Below are 23,261 nucleotides of genomic sequence, written 5' to 3' on the forward strand. Positions count from 1 at the left end.
ATATTTCACACTCTACCATTAGAACCCAGTCAGGGGATCAAACCCGGTTCAATGAAAAGTACAGAAGGAGACACCAGGATTACCACCAGGACCTTTGCAGTTTCCAATAATTTCAGCCATTTTTCGATGTTGTGTGGAATGAATTGAATTGGTTGAAGACTGGCACCCCCTTCGTTCTCACACACCACCCCACCAACCTCCAGATACAACGCATCATCCTCCGACACTTCCACCATCTACAATCCGACCCCACCACCCAAGACATTTTTCCAACCCCACCCCTGTCTGCTTTCTGGAGAGACCACTCTCTCCGTGACTCCCTTGTTCACTCCACACTGCCGTCCAACCCCACCACACCCGGCACCTTCCCCTGCAACCGCAGGAAATGCTACACTTGCCCCCACACCTCCTCCCTCACCCCTATCCCAGGCCCCAAGATGACTTTCCACATTAGCAGAGGTTCACCTGCACATCTGCCAATGTGGTATACTGCATCCACTGTACCCGGTGTGGCTTCCTCTACATTGGGGAAACCAAGCGGAGGCTTGGGGACCGCTTTGCAGAACACCGCTCGGTTCGCAATAAACAACTGCACCTCCCAGTCGCAAACTATTTCCCCTGCCCCTCCCATTCTTTAGATGACATGTCCATCATGGGCCTCCTGCAGTGCCACAATGATGCCACCTGAAGGTTGCAGGAACAGCAACTCATATTCCGCTTGGGAACCCTGCAGCCCAATGGTATCAATGTGGACTTCACCAGCTTCAAAATCTCCCCTTCCCCCACCGCATCCCAAAACCAGCCCAGTTCGTCCCCTCCCCCCACTGCACCACACAACCAGCCCAGCTCTTCCCCTCCACCTACTGCATCCCAAAACCAGTCCAACCTGTCTCTGCCTCCCTAACCTGTTCTTGCTCTCACCCATCCCTTCCTCCCACTCCAAGCCGCACCTCCATCTCCTACCTACTAACCTCATCCCACCTCCTTGACCTGTCCGTCTTCCCTGGACTGACCTATCCCCTCCCTACCTCCCCACCTATACTCTCCTCTCCACCTATCTTCTTTTCTCTCCATCTTCGGTCCACCTCCCTCTCTCTCCCTATTTATTCCAGAACCCTCACCCCATCCCCCTCTCTGATGAAGGGTCTAGGCCTGAAACGTCAGCTTTCGTGCTCCTGAGATGCTGCTGGGCCTGCTGTGTTCATCCAGCCTCACATTTCATTATCTTGGCATCTTTGATGTTGGTCACCTCAGGAGGAGACCAGGGTGGATCAAACACTTGACACTACTGGCTGAAGATGGATGCAAATTTTTCAGCGTTTTTTTAAACTAATATGCTGGACTCTACCATTATTGAGGATGGGGATATTCATGAAGCTTCCTTCCCCTGTTAGTTGTTTAATTCTGTACCACCATTCATAACTGGAAGTGGCAGAACTGGAGAGTTTAGATCTTATCTATCGGTTGTGGTATTGTTTCGCCCTGTCTACTGCATGCTGTTTCCACTGTTTGGCTTGCAAGTGGCTCCACCAGGTTGACACCTCATTTTTAGGTATGTGTCCTCCTGCACCCCTCATTAAGTCAGGGTTGGCCCCCAGTGTGGTGGTAATAGCAGATTGTGGAATGGCTCAGGCCAGAGTGTGAGAGTCATCGAGTGTGGTTGAGGGCAATTCTCCACCTGATGATGGCCCACGGTGAGTCATGGATGCTGGATCTCTGAGTTGTTAGATCTGTTTGAAGTTTGTCCAATTTAGAACGGTGATAGTGCCATACAACACAATGAACAGGAGTCTCAACATGAAGATAGGACTGTGTTTCCACAAGGACTGCCTGGCGGTTGCTCCTATCAATACTTTCATGGGCAGATACATCTGCATCAGGTAGATTGATGAGGACAATGTTGGGTTTCCTCTCTTGTTGGCTTCCTCACCACTGCTGTAAACCTGTCTAACAACTATGTCTTTTAGGACTTAGCCAGCTTGGTAAGTATTCATTCTATCCAGCCGAGCTTATATGAACAAGGAGCAGGAATGAGCAATAAGACCACGATCTGATTATAAACTCAAATCCACATTCTCATGTCCCCCAATAACCCTCTCCACTGCCTTGTTTAACAAAAATTTATCCACCTCTACCTTACAAAGATTGATGGACCCTGCTTCCACCACCTTTTCAGGAAGAGAATTCCAATGGCTCTCCCAAAGGAAAAAACCTTCACCTAATCTATTTTTAAACTGTGAATCCTAGTTCCAGATTGTCTCATAAGAGGAATTAACCTCTCCATATCTACCCTGTCAGGAATCCTCCAGGTGTAACAGCCATTAGGCTCAAAATCTTTCAACTTTTAGAATTCAGATTTCACCATCTGCATGGTGGAATTAAAGTCATGCACCCAGAGCATGAGCCCCGTGCTCTGGAGTCCTGTGATATGATCATTTTTCCAAAACATTCACACGAATTAATCAATAAACTAACATAAATTCACATCTCTTTCAGCTCTGTGCATTGTGTGGAATGAGAGAGGGTGGTTTTGATTGATCATAATCATAAAGGAGTATTAAATGTGTTCTTTCAAGTGGGGAAGGGGACAAAATGGACAGATGAAGTTAAATCACTCAGAAAAGGATACACTTAAAATCAGGGCAGAACAAAGAGAAGTGGGAAACAGGGCTGACAGGAGATATTACCATTGGATGTCATAGCAGTATTTGTTGCAGTTTCCTTCATTTTGCATCAACAGGTTCGAAAACAGAGTTATTGGTTGGAGAAATGTATTTGTAAACTACCTTATGCACTAAGACTATTCACAGACCTCTGAAATTGTTGCTTTCTGTTTAGAGACAGAGAGAAGCCATTAAGACCAGCAGGGTTCTGGGACCAGATCTCAAGATTAATATCAGCGGGGACCTCTTGTGGTGCAGTGGTAGTGTTCCTACCTTTGAACTGGGTGGCCTGGGTTCAAGTCTCAGCTGCTAGGGGAAAAAAATAGGCTAATGAAAAATGCAAGATTCGCATCAGGGAAACCTTAGTTCCAAGATAATAAAGTGTGAAGCTGGATGAACCCAGCAGGCCAAGCAGCATCTTAGGAGCACAAAAGCTGACGTTTCGGGCCTAGACCCTTCATCAACCTTAGTTCCAATTCTGCTTGGACTAAAAAATATACATACACCATTGGAGGAGGTCTCCCTGTGAACTTCAGGGACAGGAGCATTTAAAGCAGTCAAGTCAGGGCATAAATCTACATGGCTAGCAGTGAAATGGATTGAGGGTGAAACTACCTCTTCTTGACACTAGTTGCAGCATTTCAGGATTTAAAGGACCCAAATTCACTGAGTTGGGACAGACTGGCACATGTCTGAGATGGGGTGATATTGGGTATCTCTTAGGTTTCTGGCAGTCAGAGGGATGGTCTGGTGTCCATGCTACATTAGTTTGAGTGATTGAGAGAGTCACTTCTATGGTGAGCCAGGAGTTACAGCAATGTTTGGTTCCATTTGGATGGAAATGCAACATGTGCTAATGTGATTTCCGTAGTCATGTGGCCAATGCCACAAGCCATACTAATTGCTGGCAGATCTAATGAAGATAGATGGCAAGAAACATTGGTCTAGATATTCCAAAAACTGCCAGAACAGATTCAATTTATGATATTCTTCTTAAAAATTGCCCATTTACCTGTTGCAGATTTCTCCAGCCAAGATTCTGAGTCTGGTCTGGCCTGAATGCATCCATGGGAGATAAGCAGGCAGAAAATCACCCAATGTCAGAGTTGCATTACAGGCCAGAACGTGCCTCTTTTTCATGACATGATGCTGTATTTCAGGAATGAAAGGCCCCAAAACCACCAACAATAACTGAGAAGACAGTAAGTCTGTAAAGTAAGACAGACATTGTGCCAGGTGAGTGAGGGAGATAGGGTGCTAGGTAAATGAGGGAGGTAGGGTACCAGGAGGGTGCTCATGGTAGGTTGCAGGGAGGAACAGTTATTGTCAGGGAGCGGTATTGGGTCCAGCAGGGCCAGACTGGGTGGGAAGATGGTACCAGCTCAAGTAGATTGGGGATTTAGGCAGTGCTGGTGGGGTTGGATCTCTCGTTCAGCTTGGGTCAGGGATGATGGATCTTAGCATCAATAGGAACACATTGGGTGATGGGAGAGGTGAAGTGAAGGAGAGGGTGGCAATAACAGGCCAGCGAAGAAGGGGGTTAAGTTAGGGGTATAGGATGTTACTCTGGGTATGTTAGGGTTCAGCAGCTGTCGTAGTGCCAATGATGATATTGGGGGAAGAGTTGATAGTTACCAATGGCAAAGAAATGTTTTTTTTACCTTTCTAGAGTAACTATTGAGCTTAAATGAATTTGAGCCCTCCATTAATTGACATTAATTGACTCTTTTGAAGGAGTCCAGACGCAGGACAATCACCCATCAGAAAATTTAACTTCCTGGGCAATTCTCAAGGGTTCTACACATGACTCCTGTCAATCCTGCTCCAACAAATTTTCAGGCCACTGTAGTACTGCAACAAACTTATCTGATATTCCTGACTTAATATTCAGGCAAGTTGAGGCAGCAGAGTGGTTCAGTGGTTAGCACTACTGCTTCACAGTGCCAGGGACCTGGATTCGATCCCAGCCTTTGGCAACTGTGTGGAGTTTGCACATTCTCCCTGTGTCTGTGCGGGTTTCCTCCAGGTGCTGGGGTTTCCTCCCACAGTCCAAGGATGTGCAGGGTAGGAGGATTAGCCATGGAATTTATAGGGTAAGGTGTGGGTCTGGGTAGGATGCTCTTCAGAGAGTCAGTTTTGACTCAATGGGTCGAAAGTCCTGCTTCCACACTGCAGGGATTCCATGAAGCCAGTCTGAATTTTCCAAAGACTTCAGTTCTAATTCAATCGGGGAGCCTTTCAGTGAGTTCCAGACCAGGTAACCGCCCATCAAGAGTTTCCATTTACTGTACAATTCCCATGTATTCAATTCCACATGCTCCAGGTGAACATCATTCAGTGTACATCCAGCCTCCAACTATCCTCACCATTGAGCGTTAGGACAGTCATTTCCCAGGACATGATACCAGCTAGAATTTCTGTCTGTTCTTACTTTTTGACTAATTTACAACAGACTCGGCATGTTGACAGCTGCAAAATAATTTAGTTCAAATACTTCTCACCTCAAATTTTCGGGGAGGATGTTTTTTGATGATGCTCCTTTCCCCATCATCCAAACTGCTTTCAAATGAGAAGGCACGAGGTACTTGAAAGGTGAAAATATAAAGAAAAACATAGAGTCACACAGTTTTTACAGCACAGGAAAAGGCCCTTTGTCCCATTCACATCCATGCTGGTCATCAAGCATTATATTAAAGTCCAATTCAACCTTCCAGCATTTGGCCCATTGCCTTATACACACTTGCATTTCAAGTAGATATCTAAATATTTCTGAAATGTTTTGATGATTCTTACCTGTGTGATTTATTTTTTTTAATTCCCTTTAAATCTACTGCTGCATACCTTAAATCTGTGCCAATGCAGCTCCTCCCCACCCCATTAGTGACCCCCTTCCTAAGGGGAAAGTTTGCTATGCCCTTCATAACTTTGTATACCTCAATCAGGTTCCCTGCGTCTCCCTCAGCCATCTTTAGAAAAAACACAGCCTATCTCGGATAACAAGGTGTAGAGCTGGATGAACACAACAGGCCAAGCAGCATCTGAGAAGTAGGAAGTATGTTTCGGTCCTAGACCCTTCTCCAGAGATGGGCCTATCTCGTCTCTCTTCATAGCTGGATCGCTTTATCTTCAAACATCTTGGTGATCTCTGGTGCAATCATATCCTTACTATAGAGCGGCGCCCAGACCTGCACACAGCTCTCTAGCTGCGGCCTAACTCATCTTCCTTCCGGCTTCATCGTAGCCTGCCCTGGTCTTGTAGTCAATACCTTGACCAATAAAGGCAAGTATCCTACATGCTCCTTCGCCAGCCGACCTGCTGCCTTCAAGAAACTGTGGACTGCCACATCAAAATTCCTCTGATGGACAGCACTTCCAAGCGTCCTCGCAGGTCGCCATGTCAAACACTAGCAGCACAAAAACACCAATGACCTTTTTTGCCGAAACAAACGCTAAAGTTATATGTAAATTTGGATAATAATTAACAAAGTGAAATGCACAAGGAAACTGACAAATCCTTGAGCTCCCTGATCTGTAAGAAATTACAATCAACTGTGGAGACAGAAGTTAATGGACTTGAAAAGCTGCTGAATGGAAAATGTATTTGCACAAACAGATTCTCTTGTAAAAGGCTGCTCTTCCGCCCAACGGAGTAATGGAACTAAATAATCTGGAGATTGTACAAAACACCAACTTTACGAATCTTTCGCTAATCATCCTCTGTGAAAACAAAAAACGATTCAGAGAGAGTGAATACTATAAATCCTGCTGAACGTTGACATTGCTCAAGCCCCCTCCCCGCTCCGAGCCCACATTGCACCTACCTTGCCTGAGGTTGGGTAGTGCGTGAGTGCCATTTCGCACCTCCTTCAGGGGAGGAAGTTCGCTCCCTCGGCGCAGAGAGGCTGCCTTCAGGTGGTCGTGTATCACAAGCGAGCTGTCTACCCGGCTGCTGCCGTACCGCTGCACTCCGGGGCAAATAGCCGCCTGGGCTGCGGGTAGCGGCCTCACCTGGATCAGCTTGCGTTGGCCTCTTGACCATCCCGAACCCATCTTCGCCCATGCACTCTCTAAGCATCAGGACAAGCGTGTGTGAGGTGCCGGTCTGAGTCTGCCTTGGAGATTTCCATTATAATCAACTACAGCTTCCCCGGGGAGGCTTTCTGTTACCGAGGTAACGCCCCTGTTGCAAACTCTTCCATCTCGGGTTAAAGAGTTACCATCCCCGCTCCGGTCTGCAGCCACCCGCCCCCCAAGTCTCTGAAATGCTGAACTCAGTCATGCCTGACCTACAAACACTGGCAGGGAATAATCCGCTCTTAAAAAGCAATTTGCATCTGGATAGCATGCTCCTTACTTTGTTCATCGCTGTCTTTATTTTACCATCGAAGGGCACACTGGAAAAGTTAACGGAAGAGGTCGTGTTGTGACAATAAAACAAAGTATTGCGGATGTTGATTTGAAACAAACATAAACTGCTGGAGAAACTGGCACCATCTGTGAAGAGAAAGCAGGGTTAATCTTTCAAATCTAATGAGCCTTCTTGTGCCCTTCTCAATATTGCTCAGAAAATTTCATTCCCCATCTTCATCCTGGCATACTATACTCATCTCTGAGAGCATTAAAAATGACAGCAGGAGTAGGCCATTCAGCCCTGAGTCTCTTCTGCCTTTCAAGGAGATCATAGCTGATCTACTTCAACACTATTTCCCTGCACTATCCCTGATTCTGTTTTAAGATGTAGAAATCTATCAATTTCAATTGTGGACATAATTAAACAGCAATCCTCCATAGTCTCATGGGTCAGAGGATTTCAAAGATTCACCACTTTCTGGGTGAAGAAATTCTTTCCCAGCTCAGTCCTGAATGGTGTGCCCCTGCCTCTAAGATTGTGTCTCCTGGTTCTTGACACCCCAACCAGGGGAAACATCATTCTTGTATCTACGCTGTCAAGCTTTGTAAGAATTTCCCCTGTTTGAATGAAATCACCTTTCGTTCTTCTAAACTTCAGGGAATATAGGCTCGTCTGATTTCCTCTTATAGGACTAAACAACCATCCCAGGAATTAGTTTGGGGAACCTTTGTTTTACTCACTCTGTGACAAGCATATCCTTCCTTAGGTAAACATACCAGTATCACACACAATATAGCTCTGAGGAAGGGTCACCAGATCCGAAACGTTAACGCTGTTTTTTCCTTCACAGATGCTGCCAGATCTGCTGAGCTTTTCCAGCAAATTTGTTTTTATTCCTGATTTACAGCACCCGTAGTTTTTTTTGGTTTTTATCATACACAATATACCAAATGTGAACTCACAAAAGATCTGCATAATTGCAATAAGACATCTTCACTCCAATACTCATATCCTCTTGTAATAAAGGTCAATATGCCATATGTTTTCTCAATCACTTGTTAACTTCTGACAAAGGTCAGCTAAGAAGTGTTTCCTCATTTCATTAACTTATTGTACCTCTTATCAAATTATAGAATAGACAAAGCACATATGAAAGCTACTTGGTCCTTCAAGCCAATGCTGGCTCTCTGCAAATAGTATTGCACTTCCATTTCAAAAGCTATGATTGAATCCACCAATCCATTCCAAATCAAAACCCTGAACTACATAAAAATGGTTTCCCTCAAGTTGCCTTTGATTATTTTGTCAACCATCTTAACTCAGTATCCTCTGCTTTTTGACCCTTTCACCAATGACAGCAATTTGTCCCTAACTCGATCAATCACAAATTTGAACAACTTGAAACAACTCTCAATATTCTCTAAAACTAATCCTAGCTTTTGTATCATTTAACTGAAATCCCTCATCCATGAAACTTTTGCATAAATCTTTTATACTCCCTTTCTAAGTTGAGGTCAAACCCATGTTTATAAAGAGGCATAATAATTTCCTTGTTTATTCCATGCCTCTATGTTAATGCTCAAGGTCCTCTGGGCCTTTTTACTAATATTCTCAAACTTGTCCTGGAATCCCCAACTAAAGGAAATAGATTTATTATACCTGTTGTCCTGAATCTCTTTAACATTTTCAAGAGTTGATTGGACCATTGCTTAAGCTTCTGCAGTCAAAAGAATGCAAACCACATTTATGTTGCCAGTCTTAATAATTTAACCCTACTGTTTCTAGTATCACTTGAGCACGTCTGCACTGTATCCCCCCCAAAACAATGTATCTTTTGCAGCATAGAGAGCCCTTGCCATGTGTCAGTCTCATTTTAAAGACCTTTTTTTTTCCAATTTGTAGGCGTGGGCATCGCTGGCTGGCCAGCATTTATTGCCCATACCCAGTTATCCTTGAGAAAGTGGTTGTGAGCTGCCTTCTTGGACTGTTGCAGTCCTCTTGCTGTGGGTTGACCCACAATGCTATTAGGGAGGGAACCCTAGGATTTGGACCCAGTGACAGTGAAGGAATGGCAATATATTTCCAAGTCAGGATGGTAAGTGGATTGAAGGGGAACTTGAAGGTGGTGGTGTTCCCATTTTTCTGCTGCCCTTGTCCTTTTAATTGGAATTGGTTGTGGGTTTGGGAGGCACTGTCTGAGAATCTTTGGTGAATTTTTGCAGTGCATCTTGTAGACAGTACACACTGCTGCTCTGGAGAGTCAGTGGTGGAGGGAGTGAATACTTGTAGATGTAGTGCCAATCAAGCGGGCTGCCTTATCCTGGATGGTATCAAGCTTCTTGTGCGTTCTTGGAGCTGCACCCATCCAGGCAACTGGGGAATATTCCATCACATTCCTGACTTGTGCCTTGTAGACGGTGGACAGACTTTGAGGAGAGAGGAGGCAAGTTACACACTGCAGTAATCCTAGCTTCTGATCTGCTCTTGTGGCCCACTGAGTTTATGTAGTGAGTCCAGTTGAGCTTCTGATCAATGATAACTTCCATGATATTGACAGTTGGGGCTTCGGTGATGGTAACGATTGAATATCAAGTGATGATGGTTAGATAGTCTCTTATTGCTAATGGTCATAGCCTGGCATTTGTGTGGCATGAATGTTATTTGCCACTTGTCAGCCCAAATCTGGATATTGCCCTGATCATGTTGCATTTGGAAATGGACTGTTTTGGTGTCTGAGGAGTTGTGAATGGTGCTGAACATTATGCAATCATTGGCAAACATCCCCCCCTTTGACCTTGTGATGGAAGGAAGGTCATTGATGAAGCTGCTGAAGATCATTGGGCCTAGGACACTACCCTGAGGAACTCCTGCAGAGATGCCCTCGAGCTGAGATGATTGACCTCCAACAACCACGATCATCTTCCTATTTGCCAGGTATGACTTTAAACACTGGAGAGTTTGGCCTCTGATACTCATTAATTCCAGTTTTGCCAGGGCTCCTTGATGTCACACTCGGTTGAATGCCGCCATTATGTCAAGGCTGTCACTTTCATCTCTGGAATTCAGCTCTTTTGCCCTTGAACCAAGGCTGTAATGAGGTCGGGAGCTGAATGGCCCTGGTGGAACCCAAACTGGGTGTCACTGAGCAGTTTATTGCTGAGCAGTGGCTGCTTGATAGCACTGTTGATGACACTTTCCATCACTTTACTGATGGTTGAGAGGAGATTGATAGGGCAGTAATTGGCCTGATTGGATTTATCCTGCTTTTTTATGTACAGGACATGCTTAGGCAATTTTCCACATTGCCAGGTAGATGTCAGTGTTGTAACTGCACTGGAACAACTTGGTGAGCAGAGCAGCAAGTTATGGAACTCAAATCTTCAGTACTATTGCTAGAACGTTGTCACAGCCCATAACCTTTGCAGTATACAGTGTCTCCAACCGTTTCTTGATATCAGGTGGAATGAAATGAATTGGCTGAAGACTGATATCTGTAATGCTGGGGACCACTGGAGGAGGCCAAGATGGATCATCAACTGGGCACTTCTGGCTGAAGATTGCTGCGAAAAGACTGCAGAGCTTAGATCTGATCAGTTGGTTATGGGATTGCTTAGCTCTATCACTTGGTGCTTTTGCTGTTTGGGGTGAAACTAGTCCTCTTTGGTGGCTTGCACCAGGTTGACACCTCATCTTCAGGTAATGGTTGAGTGGGGAATATGCCGGGCCTTGCGGTTACAGATTGTGCTGGAGTACAATTCTGCTGCTGTTGATAGCCCATAGTACCTCATGGATGCCCAGTCTTGCGTTGCTAGATGTGTTCAAGTTTGTCCCATTTAACACGATGATAGTGCCACGAAGCATGATGGAGGTTATTTTCAATGTGAAGGCAGGACCTTTTCTCCACAAGGACTGTGTGGTTAGTCTTACTGATACTGTCATGGACAGATGTATCTACAGCTGGTAGATTGATGAGGAAGATGTCAAATAGGTTTCCCCCTTTTGCTGGTTCCCTCACCATCTGCCGCAGACTCAATCCAGTAGCTATGTTCTTTAGGAGCCGACCAGCTTGATCAGTCGTACTGCTCCCAAGACATTGAAATCCCTCACCCAGAGTACGTTTTGTTCCCTTGCCATCCTCAGTGCCTCCTCTAAGTGTTGTTCAACATGGAAGAGTACCGAATCACCAGCTGAGGGAGGATTGGGCGTGGTAATCAGCTGAAGGTTTCCTTGCCCATGTTTTAAAAACATTAAAAAAATTTGTAGAACTGACAGCACAAATTTCCCATGCATTAACTGGGACATTTAAACAGTGTTCAAATAGTCACAGTGTGATAAATATATGAAAAAGCAGGACACTTTTACATGTGCTCTATCAGTCTTTTATTTTGATTGTGTTAGAATACAACTGAATGCAGTAACAACAATCAAAAGGAAAAAATGTTCTTTTTAACCAAAGACCATATCATTAAATAAATAATAAAAAACCCAATGCAAGGACCTTTACAAAAACTTTATTTGACACTAACACCCATTCCCATGTAATTTTATAAACTTTAAATTGCAATAATGTTGTTTTTAATAATTTATTAACTGTCATACTTATATTGTATACCATAGATCTTTGCTTCAAAAAGTAATACTGTCATAATAGCATACTATTTCACACAACTAAATTATATTCACAGAATATACATCTTCGTGCATTTTAAAACTTAGCTGCTTTTAAGCTAAAGGAATTGAAACTGTGCCGTTTGCTCTGCTTCTGCTCCGAGTGTGGATGCTAGACTCTGTGGTGTCATCTGCTTGATCTTCATTCTTCTTCTCCTTTAATCTGTTAATAAACCTTAAAGTTATTTCATCCCATTCTTCAGGAAGAAGCATGAGCAGGAAGCCGATGCATATGATAGTAGTGGCAGTCAACCTCACCATGCTAAATATCACTTCATGTTTCATAAGGTCGACAGCTGTGTAAGAAAGATAACTCATTACCAATGATGCCAATTGAACAGTCTGACCTGCCATTTTACATAGTTGTTGAAAACCATGCGTAGTTTACATTTATGCAGAGAAGTCTCAAAATTAGCCTTCGAACTATCCTGAGATAACAAGGTGTAGAACTGAATGTACACAGCAGGCCAAGCAGCATCAGAAGAGCAGGAAGATTGACATTGCGGGCCTAGACCCTTCCTGCTCCTCTGATGCTGTTTGGCCTGCTGTGTACATCCAGTTCTACACCTTGTTATCTTAAATTCTCCAGCATCTGCAGTTCCTACTATCTCTTTGAATTATCCTGTTGTTTCCAGCTATATGTTTCATGGTTAAAAGTATGACACTTTACATCTAACTTGTTTGAATTTGTCATCTGAACATAATTCAGGCTAAAGAATCAGATGTCCATGTGCTGTGTCTTAGTTTGCAAAATTTCTGAATTCTGAAAATTATCATAGCTGGCTTTACCACTTCCTTTGCTGCTTACTAGTAAAATGTGGATCATTCTAAAGCAGTAATTTTGTGAGTATATCCCAAGATGCTTGAAGTGCGTGCAATACAAATAGTCAGTCATTAATTTTGTTTTTTTTTGAAGATCATGAACAGTACGTGCCTAAATATCCATCAGATGCAGCTAGAAGTATGCTTCTCTGATACTGTGGCAAACTTAAATCAAACTAAATTTGCCTGTGGAAACGAAGAACAAACCAGCATTTTTATTATATCGTTCACAACTTCAGAATTTCCAAAAGTGGCTCATATCCAATTAGTTCCCAGTTCTTCTTCAAAATAGTGCCATTGGATCACCATCCACCTGAGCAGGCAAACTGAGCTTTCTGTTCACTGTTCATCCACAAGATAGCACTTTGAACAATGTAAAGCTCCCTCAGCGCTGAACTCCAATGTCAGCCCTAACTCTTACACTCAAGCCCTAGAATGGGATCTGAACCCAGAACTTTGTGCTTCAGAGACAGAGCCACAGCTGATACAATGTAAACAATGAATCACCAGAGGCATTGAGAATTATTGCACCTTAGCTCACTGGATCTAAGGATAAATCTAGTAACTGAAGGTTATGGTTGCAGTGGTGTACAAGATGTTGTTTTAGATTAGATTAGTTTCCCTACAGTGTGGAAACAGGCCCTTCAGCTCAACCAGTCCACACCACCTCTTGAAGCATCCCACCCAGACCCATTCCCCTATAACCCACACAACCCTGATCACTACGGACAATTTAGCATGGCCGATCCACCTAACCTGCATATCTTAGGTCTGTGGGAGGAAACTGGAGGACCCGGAGGAAACCCACACAGACATGGGGAGAATGTGCAAACTCCACACAGACAGTTGCCCGAGGCTGGAATTGAACCCAAGCCCCTGGTGCTGTGAGGCTGCAGTGCTAACCACCGAGCCACTGTGCCACCCCAAATGTTCCAAAAGATATTCGGTAAAATGACACAGAATAGGCTTAACAGCAAATTTAAAGGTTGTGGAATAATAAAGGAACACTGTGAGCATGGATATAACATTGAATGTATGAGAAGAAATAGAGGGTAGTGATTGTTTCTTCGATTGGAGGATTGTCTACAATATGGTTCTTTAGGAGCTGGTATTAGGACCATGGCTTTGCTCCATGTATGTTAATACCCTGAGACACAGAAATACAGCACAATTTCAAAATTTACACTTGACATAAAGCTTCGCTGTTCTGAATGAGGTGGATAGTGAATTCAAGAAGAAATAGACAGGATAATTGCTTGGGTAGACAAGTAGCAGATTCGTCAACTGATATATATTTTTGGTGGGAAGAACAAGAAGAAGCGATAGAAAAAGAAGGGGTCTATTTCAAAATGAGGGGTGGAAAAACAGCAAGGCCAGGGGTATATGTACACAAATCAGTGAAAATGGTGTGCAGCTTGAGAAAGTAGCTAAAAATCACTTTTTATGGTATTGTGGGCTTTAAAAATAAATGCACTGAGTACAATAGCAAGGAAGTTACAAAGAATATTAACTTAGCTCCAACTGGGGTATTGTATCCAATTCTGGACACCATGCTTTAGGAAGAAAGTGAAGGATTCATGTAGAAAATATAGATGAAACTGGTTACAGGAATGATTGACTTCAGTAACATGGCTAGGTTAGAAAAAGATGGGGCTGCTATCTTTAATGAAGATTGAGGGGGGAATCTGATATAGAAGTTTTCAAAATGATGAAGGATCTTGAGCAGATCGAGCAAAACTATCCACAACAGAAGGAAGGCCAAAAACCAGACGACACTGATGTAAAGTCAATGGCAAAAAAACTGCTGTGAACATGAGGAACAGGTTTTTTTTCAAACACAGTATATTTAGGATGTAGCATGCACTCCCTGGGAACGTGGTGGTGCCTGATTTGATTGTGGCTTCTAAAGGGAATTAGTTAATACATTGGGACAAAACAATTCAGGGCTCTTGGAAAGGACAAGAGCAAGAAACAAGAACAAAAACTGAAGTTTCTGGAAAAGCTCAGCAGGCCTGGCAGCAGCATGTGTAAAGGAAAAAACAGAGTTACCATTTCGGGTCCAGGAACCCTTCCTCTGATCGGGTCACTGGTCCCGAAACGTTAACTCTGATTTTTTCTTCACAGATGCTGCCAGACCTGCTGAGCTTTTCCAGCCCCTTCTGTTTTTGTTCCTGATTTATAGCATCCGCAGTTCTTTTGGTTTCTTTTAAGTGAGAGAAACAAGTTGAGTTATTCTTGAAGAGAGCCTGAAATGACATGATGGATTGCACAGCCTCCTTTTATATGTAAATATTCAGTGATTCTATATATAAATGCTGAGAATTTTTAAATTGATTCAAGCACAAACAGATTGTCACAACCTTTATCATGGTTAGTTGAAGGATGATGTCAGAAGTATCAATTAAGGGAGAGATTTTGTACCACAACAGTTATTCCCACTAACTGTTTTAGTTAAAGAGAAAGGAGAACTCATTGCCCTAAAGCTGCACTGGGATTGTGTGTCTCTGCATCTCCTGATTGGCCAGCAATGCTACTGCAAGAGCTCACTTTTCAGATACATGCAAGTCAGCAAACATCATCTATTAGGGTCAGGACATCCTGTTTCCTCCCACTGATTTGGTACTTTGCCCCAGAATTGTCTTATCACCGCCAAAGGTTAGTTTAAGGAAGTGGATTTTCAAACCAAATTGTAATGTTCCTCACAATTGTGTTCAATTACATCAAGTCTAAATGTGTTGTATGCCTGATTTGGATTTTTGGTTTGCTTTTATTGTATTGAGTTTGTTCCGTGCTTTTTGGTTATTCTTCCTTTTAACTCTGGACAGCTAAGCTCACCCAAACTCCACAAATAACAGAAAAGCAAATCATTAATATCAATCATAATGCATTACTTCTGTACGAGCTGAGATTGGAATTAAAGATCATTGTAAAGAATAACAGATGTATATAACAACCATTTGTTTGATCTGAAACATGGAAGCTAAGGAAGGTGTAACAGTTCAAGGAAGAATTGGGGGTAATAGGCTAGAATGTAAAAATGTGAGAAGCTGGATGGGATTAATAACATTTTCATTCAGACTTAGTTATATCTGTTAGAACGGGATTAGACAATTGCATACAGGAATTATGGGAATTTCACAGCAATAAACATAACCACTGTTTGCAAGAGCTTCACAGTTTTCACCAGGTTTCCCCAAAGTAATGATAAACTAATGATGTAAAAAGTTGAACAACATTGCAGCCAATAAATGGAAATGCACAGTAATCTTGACTGAGAAAGAACAAACAAGGGATACTCTACACAATGTGATCAAAACAGATGGATAATTCATTCAGCTAAAATATAATCCAGACAGTGAAGACAAAAATCTCTGCCATTGTTTAGTCACAACTGTAAAACTTTTGTAATCAACTCATATGGCAGTATCTTATTTATTTTAGGAGGCATGGTTAGTAAGTTGGCAGATGGAAATTGGTGGTCGACAGTGATGAAGGTTATCAAAGATTATGCAGAGGACTTAATTAATTAAGTCAATGGGCTGAGGACTGGCAGCTGGAGTTTAATTTGTACCAATGCAAGGTGTTGCATCGTGGTAAAGCAAACAAGGGCAGGACTTATACGGTTAATTGTAGGGCCCTGGGCAGTGTTATTAAACAGAGAGACCTAGGGATTCAGGTAGATGGTTCTTTGAAAGTTGCATCACAGGTAGACAGGGTGGTCAAGAAGGTATTTAGCATGCTTACCTTCATTGTTCTGACTATTGAGTATATAGGAGTTCGGACATCATTGTGAAGTTGTACAGGGCATTGGTGAGGCCACTTTGGAGTACTGTGTATAATCTTAGTCACCAAGCTATAGGAAGAATCTCATTAAATTGGAGAGGGCTCAGAAAATGTTTATCAGGATGTTGCCGGGCTGGAGGTTTTCAGTTTTAAGGATAGATCTTTTCACATAGAGGGTGGTTTGTATGTGAACTGCAGAGGAAGTGGAAGTTGCAGGTGTAGTTACAATATTTAGAAGATATTTGGACAGGTACATGAATAGGAAAGGTTTAGAGGGATATGGGCCAAATGCAGACAAGTGGGATTAGTTTAGTTTGGGAAACTTGGTCGACATGAACAAGTTGGATTAAAGGGTCTGTTTCCGTGCTGCAGGACGCTATGCGTCTATTTAAACATTGGGCATCTCTGTGTAAACTTCGCTGCTTCTTCCACAGAAGACTATCTAAGCTATATGCCGGCATATCTTCACCTGGACTCAAGGCCCAGAGGAGGGCTGAGCACTGGCAGCTTTGGCACTCAGCAGCATGAAGGGAATGGTTGTGGTAGCTGCAGAATCCCTCAGGATTGTGGGTACCCAGCATAAAGAGGAGCAACAATGAGATTCTTGGGTTGGGTGCAGGATGGGATCAGAAGCAAGTTTAGGGAAGTAGCTCCTGATAGGGACTCCTTTGCCCGATGTCCAGTTCCTTTATGTGGCACTGATCTGGGATCCTCTCATCCTCAGTTGAGGTGGGGCCACAGGGTAACAACTATCATACATAATGCGTGATGACAGGCCTGTCTGCAGCTGGATTAGTCCTAACAGCAGAAAGCTATGTTGCTTAAGTGGTGATTGAGTGCCAATTAATCACCACATAACGGACATAGCCTTCTGCTGCTCAGAGATAGTCAGCTGCAGACAAGCCTATCATGCATTTTGGACAACAGTCGCTACCTTGTGGCAGCTTGTCACCTCAACTGGGGATGGAGGGTCCCAGATCAGTGCCACATTAAGGAACTGGACCAATGACAGAAAGGTTGATCGTGAGCCATTCCACCAGAATGGCATTTTGGTGGAGGCAGGAAGGCAGTGAGATTTAATTACAGCATCAAACTTCCTCATCAAGTATCTCACCTCCGAGCTTTCCACCTTGGGCAAAGACATTTTCTCTCTATCAAAATGATTTGGCATTTTTACTCCATAATAAAAGAACAGGAGAGCAACAGTGAAGAGAAATATTACCTGCATTTCCAGGGACACTCAGTACAGTTCCGATAGAAATGAGTATAGGATATGTTAATACAACACCGACGTTCACAAGAATATTGAAGGCTGTACAAAGAAAGCAAATGAGAAGGATATTTAATTTATGATTAATTATTTTCATGTCTTCCATATGTGGGGAGGCCAACAGCAAAACCAGTTGTTTGTGGAACCATCAGACTTTATATTGACTTAATAAATTTGGAAATTGGACTGATTATTTTTTTCAATGGGTGAGCATTTCAAGTAAACAAACTCTATCAGTCTTTGTACGAAGTTAGACTAAAGGTCAACATTTATCTTCACAGAGAACATACAGAACAATTTATAAAGAAAGACTGGGGGTCAACATTTATCTTTGCAAAAAATACACAGAACAACAACAGATGTCTGGAGTCTTGCCCAAGCCTATGTCTAAGTCAATACTACTTCCTTCCGTTGTAATCTGAGTGAATTCTTTTCTTCTCCATCAAAATATTTTTAGTAAAATTTAGATCTTAAATAAAATGCATTGTTAATCTTATTATAAAATCTGAGGCATATGAAGCCTACAGCACTATTACTATGAAGAGTAAATCAAATGCAACTTCAGGTGATTGCATAGATGGAGTTGAATGAGGAAATCAGTCAGTTTTTGCTTAAGTTTCTTTGTTCTTCCAAAAAGCTGCTATGACAAGGCAAGAAACTCAATACTGAAACCCATGGAGGATCTAACATTGTGGTATGTACCAGTTGGTTTTTCATTTAAACAAATCAAAAAGTTAGAACTTGCATGTCCATTCATGTGTAAGCGAAATTATTATGATACTTGGTTTTAATTTCTTAATGATTGCAAAACAGCCTCTCTGACATGGATCTTTATCTTTAAAAGTGCAGTGTCAGATTCTTTCAGATTTTATATCGTGTCGGAAGCATGAGGGTGTGAAGGTTAGTGATATTAGTCAATATCTAGTACTGATTTTGCACCCTAACTGCCATTTTAGACATTGCAAGTCCTGTGTACATCCTGCCTCTGCCTCTAGTCAAAGGGATCACCATTCAACATTCAGGTGAGCCGCTTCGACTTTCTCTTGCTCTACAGATTTAGTGCAATCGCTGATGGAGGAGTTTGCAAAGTTCTTTCAGTCATATGGGAGTGATGCTGAGTGTCAGCAAGAGGTTATATGGATTTTGCTGGAAAAGAGGAGGTAGGCTCTCAGCAGAAGGCACACATTGTCCTCACAGAGCTTTCCCAATTCCTCCTCAGCCAGTCATAGTGTCCACTGACAATACTTTGCCGAGGATGTGAGCACTGAATTATGACATTTTCTCAAATTGGAGATGTAGCTACAGAGCAGTACAAGGGTTACGCTTATGCCTCAGGACCTGTCCAGGCAAGGGTCGGCAACATCACCAGCACTGCAGTTCTACATCAGCTGTGCCATTACTGAGGTTCCTACAGACAAAGAGTAAGGACTTTAACAATACAAAAATTAGTGGAAATACAGATTGTAAGGATGACACAAACAGGTTGCAAGGAGATGCAGACAGATTCAGTGAGTGAGCAACAAGGTGGTAGAAAAATTAATGTGAGGAAGCATGAGGTTATTCACTTGCATAGTACCAAAGGTACCTGCTGTACACATGGCTAATTACTGACCTATCACCCAGCTAAATGTGGACTGATCTCCTACAGTGACAGTAACGTTATGTCTAGGAACATCATAGGATGAACCATTGGTGTCCTTAAACAATAGCCTCAGCTGCTAAAGGAGAGTTCCACAAGACTCACCAGAGCCTAGCTTGTGATTCATAATGATCTGTTGCATTTTTCCACAACCTGGTAATATTGAGGCCACAGCCTTAGCCATCAAAGTATGATGATCACCTCAAGAGGCAGAGGAAGAGAAGGAGGATGAGTAAGAAAGAAATAGATAGGAGGAAAAAGGCACAGTGTCATCACTCTGGATGGACGATAGTGAGTTTCTGATCGGACTCCAGTTCCTGTGAGAAAAGGTCCAAATCACAGTTGCTCTACAGTTCCGAAATTTTCTATCCTCTGGTTTGATCATCAATGAGTCCTTGTTGGCCACAATCTTGAAATAAAAGAAATCTTAAACCACCATTCCACACCAGCTACATCCAATACTTCTGACCATACAATAGTGAACTATTCACCCTTGTATTTTCCCTTACTGCCTGTCATGCTAGTGCCTTTACTTGTGCTAGTCTTCCCTAAGTAGTGGCTGGTCAGAGGTTTCTTCCACTCTTTTATTCTCCCAATGCATCCTCTGGTTTGCAAGAGGTACAGAGAGGCTGGTTCACTAATAAAATGACTGATTTATTAATTAAAAGTCACAGCTTACAGCAAACTGCTGAAAGAAAGGTAAACTGGTTTTCTTCAAGTTTAAAGTGGGTTTTGACTATGAAGAAAAGAAACACAGCTCTTAAGCTGATGAAAATCTGATCATGCCTTATATCTTCTTCCCAGACCTAAGTTATTTAATTGCCTGACAGTCAATTACACAGTTGTTGGCAGGCAGAAGGGCCTTGTCATCAAAAACTGATCGTTAGTCCATAGACCAATCAACATCTTGCCAACCCAGGCTCTAACTGTAAACAGAATCCCTTGGCTCCAGTCCATCTAACAGTCTATTACTGCTTGTTCAAGCGGCTATTTAAATAATACATACCGGGAGTGTGGGGTCACTACCTTTTCAAAACATGGCAGTCCTTGCAAAACACTAATCTTATAGACAGTTACTTTCATTTTAACAATGTTCACAATTTTAAAAACCACAAAAAATAAGACACAGGTTGCAATGCCAGGCAGCAGGATATTGTGTGTCTGAGAACATAAACGTATTGGGAAGGATTGGATGAGAGAATGGAGCTGGGGTGGGGTGAGTGATGAGTTAGGTGCATAGTTACAACCTGCTATTGCATTTCATAATAGATAGCAGGATGAGGGTGAAGAGAGCTGAAGGAAAAACATTAGACAGGAACAGACTATCAAATGGTATGATTTCAGCGAGGACAGTAGCTTCAGTGACTGCTGGATTATTAATTCAGAGTGCTGTCTCCTCCAAGGGGCTGTGTATGTACAGCTATGCTTGTATTTTACTGACAGTTACAGGCCAGCTTGTATAGCAAGAGGGAGGGAAGATGGTCAGTGAGTGTGTTGCAATATGTCTGATGTGCCTGACATAACTGAGCTAAACTCTGGATGTGGGGCTTTTAAAAATGTTTTCACTGACTTTGACCACTTATGAAAGGTCAATGAACTTTCTTGGGCACTGTAGGCAGGTCCTTGAGATCAAACATTGTTCTCTGTGGTCATGTGATCCTATTCCTTTCTGTCTATTTCTGCAGGGCACCAGCCCCACCAAGCCTCCCATTCCCTCCCCCTACCAAGTCACCTGAAGAAAGAAGACCTCTCTCTACTTTGTATCTCTAATACAGCATTGGTAACACTGAGAACCCTCTCCTTGGTGTATTGCAGGATTGCTCCTTTTTCTACCTTCTGAGAAAAGCTTCTACAGTCAGCTCTGGCCCTACACCCAAAATGCACCTCTCTTTCAGCTGGCATTAAGAAATTCAAAAGTGATTTAATTGAAACCAGCTCCACAGGTGGTGCTGAGCAGGCAGAAAATCAGCAGTATATTTACTGCTGGGCCATGTGCCACAATCAATGGTCATGAATTTACTGTTAATGGGCCTTTTCTAATTTGTTCTAATTTCAGTAAGAATTCTTCAATCCGATTAGAGACAGAGCATTAGTTTCTTGTTGACACAAGTCCCAGATCCACAATACAGGGAGCAGTACTGTGTCAACTGCTAATACCTGCAAATCATATTGCAAAAGTTCACAGGTCTGTGGATAGTTATAAGTGAAATGAATTGTAATATTCATTAATTGTTGGTCACCAAATCCAGGCCAACTAGGATAAAAAAAGACCAAGGCAAGATCAAAGAATTGTAAATCTGCTGCCAGTTTTATGGATTTTCATTGGAAATTCGAAAGGAATGGCTGAAAGCAATGATAGCAGAGCCTCCATCTACAAGACCACTGATGTAAGAGGTCAGGGCCAAAGGATTGGGGTGCTTTGGTGAGACATTTCCATTCTTGGATCCTCAATTAACCTGTCTACTCACACAGCTTCGTATGGTCTTACAGCATATCTGGTCAGAAAATGATTACTACCTCGGACTTGTAAAGGCCATATCATTTTCTTTCTTTTTATTTTTGGTCATAGACTGAAATGAAATAAAATGAATGGTGTTAAAAGCAAGCATTGTAGTAGGAATTTTTGCATTTTTAAAATCAAGTCATGGAAATTCATTGTGCATGGTGTTGACATTGTTGCTTTGTTCAAGTAGAGAGGTACACTGTTTAAACGTATAGCCCAGTACCAGACAGAAGCATGCAAAATGAGATATGGCCAACAGTAAGTAGCTGCTCGGTTTGTGGAATTGTGACTGACATGATACCTAAGGTCATCAGTCTGACAACAACTCTCCGGTTCCTGAGTAGCTGAACAGCTTGTGGTTATGAAAGATACAGTTAGAAGCCTTTAGAGATCTGGATGGAAAGTTAGTATATCTCTCCAGAAAAACAGAAGGTGCTACAGGAAGCCAGTTGTGTTCCCCACCGGATGCTGTAAGTTCTTCCTTTTAATCAGTAAATCAGAGACTTTATAATTTATTAACTAGTCACACAATGCCTTCTGTGAAGAAGTCAAAGAACCAAGGGAAACAGAATTAAAGGACTTGGAAAACAAAAGGAACACCCCACTGAATCCTAAGAAATTGTGCTATTAAACTGTATCCTTTCCCCTCCATCCAGCTCCTCCATGTTAATTTGACTGTGTCTGTCAGAAAGGAGTTAGACTTCCAGCTAGCACAATGATATGTTGACAGTTCATAGTTGTTTATCTGGGGTTAGAATCTATTTATTGTAATGCATAATAGTTCTTGTTATGTACAGAAGCCTGGCCCATGTTTCTTTTAAATCTGAGTCTATCAAGCAGATAAAGTAGGAACTTTGCATGTAGTGACAATAAATTTTATTTAACGACTCTGGGAATAGTGCATCAACCCAACAGATTCCAGAATTTTGTTTTCAGAAACAAAAACAGAAGCTGCTGGAAATGCTCAGCAGGTGTGGCAGTATTTGTGAAGAGAAATCAGTGTTAACTTTTCAGGTCCAATGACCCTTCAGAACCGATGGCAGCAAGGTAAATGTTGGTTTGTATGTAGAAGATACTGTGGGGGGAGGGAGTAAGGAGTAAATGATATGTGGGGGTGGGGGGGGTGGGGTTGAGCCCAACGAGAGAAAAGAACAGTCGGACAGACAAAGGAGTGGATAGCGATCTGGCTGGAAGAGTGAATAGCTGTTAATGAAGACTTTTAGTGGCTAACAATAGGTAGTGTGTAATAGCAGGCTATGTGATAACAAGGCTGGTGTGTGGAGGTGGGGGCCAGGGCATGGGCTCAGATTCTGAAATTATTGCATTCGATATTGAGTCCAGAGGGCTGCAGGGTTCCCATGTGGAAAATAAAGTGTTGTTCTTCCAGCTTGTACTAAGCTTTGCTGGAGCACTGCAGCAAGCCTGAGACAGAGATGTATAGGTACACTCAAACTGCTATAAAACGAGGGGGCTACAAGGATTTTAATGCAGTGACAATGATATAGTTCCAAATAAGATAGTGCACGGCTTGGAGGAAATTTGGTCTGTGGTTTTGTGAAGAA

At 42.5% G+C, this 23,261-nt stretch overlaps 2 protein-coding genes across 6 annotated transcripts in view; both read right to left on the bottom strand.

The window, feature by feature from the left end:
* LOC125455814 (uncharacterized protein CCDC198-like) overlaps positions 1 to 6,830 on the bottom strand; it is a 32,429-nt gene extending 25,599 nt beyond the window's left edge. Inside the window, exons 1-2 of the mRNA XM_048538288.2 lie at positions 6,485 to 6,830; positions 5,165 to 5,247 (exon numbers count right to left, since the gene is read on the bottom strand). Of these exons, the coding sequence (XP_048394245.1) occupies positions 5,165 to 5,247; positions 6,485 to 6,713 (312 nt within the window). The 5' untranslated portion in view covers positions 6,714 to 6,830. The remainder of the gene's footprint in view (positions 1 to 5,164; positions 5,248 to 6,484) is intronic.
* A 4,687-nt stretch (positions 6,831 to 11,517) lies between these two features.
* The window catches only part of slc35f4 (solute carrier family 35 member F4), a 174,346-nt gene continuing 162,602 nt past the window's right edge, over positions 11,518 to 23,261 (bottom strand). For all 5 annotated transcript variants that reach the window (XM_048538129.1, XM_048538131.1, XM_059649442.1 and 2 more), the window contains 2 exons: positions 17,510 to 17,599; positions 11,518 to 11,978 (listed from right to left, as the gene is read on the bottom strand). In XM_048538129.1, coding sequence (XP_048394086.1) covers positions 11,737 to 11,978; positions 17,510 to 17,599 — 332 coding nt within the window. In that variant the 3' untranslated portion in view covers positions 11,518 to 11,736. The remainder of the gene's footprint in view (positions 11,979 to 17,509; positions 17,600 to 23,261) is intronic.

The sequence above is a fragment of the Stegostoma tigrinum genome, chromosome 10 (genome assembly GCF_030684315.1).
Source record: "Stegostoma tigrinum isolate sSteTig4 chromosome 10, sSteTig4.hap1, whole genome shotgun sequence".
Lineage (NCBI taxonomy): Eukaryota > Metazoa > Chordata > Chondrichthyes > Orectolobiformes > Stegostomatidae > Stegostoma > Stegostoma tigrinum.